The 2,461-nt window shown below is 31.5% G+C and overlaps 1 protein-coding gene across 2 annotated transcripts in view; it reads left to right on the forward strand.

Annotated features, from left to right (window-relative positions):
• LOC104750046 (dof zinc finger protein DOF2.1-like) overlaps positions 1,245 to 2,461 on the forward strand; it is a 2,805-nt gene continuing 1,588 nt past the window's right edge. Inside the window, exons 1-2 of one of the 2 annotated variants that reach the window (XM_010471770.2) lie at positions 1,245 to 1,429; positions 1,792 to 2,429. In XM_010471770.2, coding sequence (XP_010470072.1) covers positions 1,415 to 1,429; positions 1,792 to 2,429 — 653 coding nt within the window. In that variant the 5' untranslated portion in view covers positions 1,245 to 1,414. The remainder of the gene's footprint in view (positions 1,430 to 1,791; positions 2,430 to 2,461) is intronic. The other variant, XM_010471771.2, reaches the window with a different exon arrangement.

Consider the following 2,461-nt stretch of genomic DNA (forward strand, 5'->3'; position numbering starts at 1 on the left):
TAATATCTATTGCATGTTATTCAGAATTATGTCTTGTTCATCATTAAACATGTCTGAGTAGTTTGTTTGTTAGGTTCAGGGTTTTTCACAGGGATTTTATTAATTATTAGATCTGTTTATTTAGGATTCTTTATCTTTCTAAATCTTCATCATAGGTTGTTCTTAATGCTAGATCTTTGATTAGCCATCTGGATTTAGATCTTAGGATTATTGATTGATATGAGAATATAATTGATTTTCCTGATAAAACCTTTTGATGAGCAAAATTACTACTTGCAAAGACATTTGATTTAGTAATTTTGTGAACAATCTAAACTTGTTTTTAAAGCTGATTTTTAACCTAGAATTTTGCAAAGAGATTTGGATTTTCTGGTTTTAAATTTAGATAATATTTGCAGTGAAAACTGATTTATTTTACAAAAGTGTTTAGAGTTCTAGATCTGATTTTAATTGCTTAAATTTTATTTAATTATTGATTTAATATTTTGTAATCTCCTGAGAAATTCCATGGATCTAGCTTTTTGATCTTCTGAATTTACAACAGTTTTATTTAATATTTTGCATTGCCTTTTTAATTTGAATCAACTTGTTTAACTTAATTATAAAACTCTATAATTTATTGTGTAGACTTGAGTCCTTATGGAAATCGACCTCTAAGTATTACAATGACCTTTTAATTTGAGAGAGTAGCTCTATGATTTAATTTGAACATATCAACTTCACCAGATCCGAGCAAGAACCCAACAGTTCTGGTTCCTTCTGTCAAAGATTGCAAGAGCAAGTCTTGGGGATTCAATTCATTTCCATTAATATTCTTTTTTAGATATTTGTAGCATCGCTATTGTCTACTTCCTTTCTTTTTATTTTTACGTATTCTAAGATCTTTTTTGGTTAAACAGATAATTTATCAAAATAAATGTCTTAGAAAACAAGAAAAAGAAAATAAGAAGAAGACTCCTTACGGTTCTAGTTTAAATATATGTAACAAACAAAGTTAAAATTATAAGTTTGCGCTTTGCACAACAAAAAGAAATGTTTATCGTCAAAAGTTTAAGTTAACATATAAGTTGAAGACTTTTGTATAACATTTCCCGACTTACATGTGAATATCAAAATAATTATTAAAAAAAAAACAAGTAGCTACAATTAAGAAATAATTTAAATTATGAAAAAAACCATATATTTTAAATTAAAGGACAGACTTTATCTGTTTTGCTTTATATATTAAGAACCATGCTCTTCTTCTCTATTCATCTCTTGCTCACCACTTTTCCCCAAACTCTCTTTCTTTCTCTCTCTCTCTCTAGTTTCCTTGTTCCTTTCGAGTTTGAGCAAAAATATCAACCATAATTGCTTATTATTACTACATAACTACGTAATCGTTGCTGACTTGCTTCTATCCTTTGTTGCATGGATGGATCCTCAACAGGTAATTCATTGTTCTATAATTTGTAAAAACTTTAAACACTTTATTTGTTTACAATTTGAGCTCTCTTAGTTCTTAATTCCATCTACCGAAGTAAAAAACACTTAAAACCCTTTGAGAATTTTTTAAAACTTCTGCTCAATCAAGAACTATCTATGTTACCAATTTGATGTTGTGTTAACTTGATTAGCTTACGCTTACCTCAAACCCCTTTTTTCAAGAAAAATAAAAACGTCTTCTTGTAGACAAGATGAGTTTACAAAGAATTATTGTCGGTAAAAGAATCGACGCCACGTACGGCTAATCCGTTATATAAAGTAACCGTCATGATTTAACAATTTAATGAAATTTGTTTGATTGTGCAGGAAATCTCAAACGAGACTTTGGAAACCATATTGGTAAGCTCATCAAAAGGAAACAACAATAACAATAAGAAAATGGAAGAAGAGATGAAGAAGAAAGGATCAAGAGGAGAATTAGGAGGTGAAGCTCAAAGCTGTCCAAGATGTGAATCTCCAAACACAAAGTTTTGTTACTACAACAACTATAGTCTCTCTCAACCTCGTTACTTCTGCAAATCTTGTCGGAGATATTGGACTAAAGGCGGTACCCTTCGTAACGTCCCCGTCGGTGGTGGTTGCCGTCGAAACAAACGATCCTCATCTTTCTCCAAGAACAACAACAATAAGTCTATTAATTTCCATAATGATCCTCTTCATAATAACCCTTTGATCACGGGAATGCCACAATCATCTTTTGGTTACGACTCCATTGATCTCAACCTCGCTTTCGCTAGTCTTCAAAAGCATCATTCATCATCTCAGGCTACTACGCCTTCTTTTGGTTTTGGTGGCGATCTTTCTATTTATGGAAACTCAGCCAATGATGCAGGGATCTTTGGAGGACAAAACGGTAATTTCAACAATAGTTTGTGTTATGGATTTATGTCCGGAAATGGTAACAATCATCAAAGTGATATCAAGATGGCTTCTACATTGGGGATTTCTTTGGAAGGAAACGAGAGAAAGCAAGAGA

Source organism: Camelina sativa, chromosome 16 (assembly GCF_000633955.1).
Source record: "Camelina sativa cultivar DH55 chromosome 16, Cs, whole genome shotgun sequence".
NCBI lineage: Eukaryota > Viridiplantae > Streptophyta > Magnoliopsida > Brassicales > Brassicaceae > Camelina > Camelina sativa.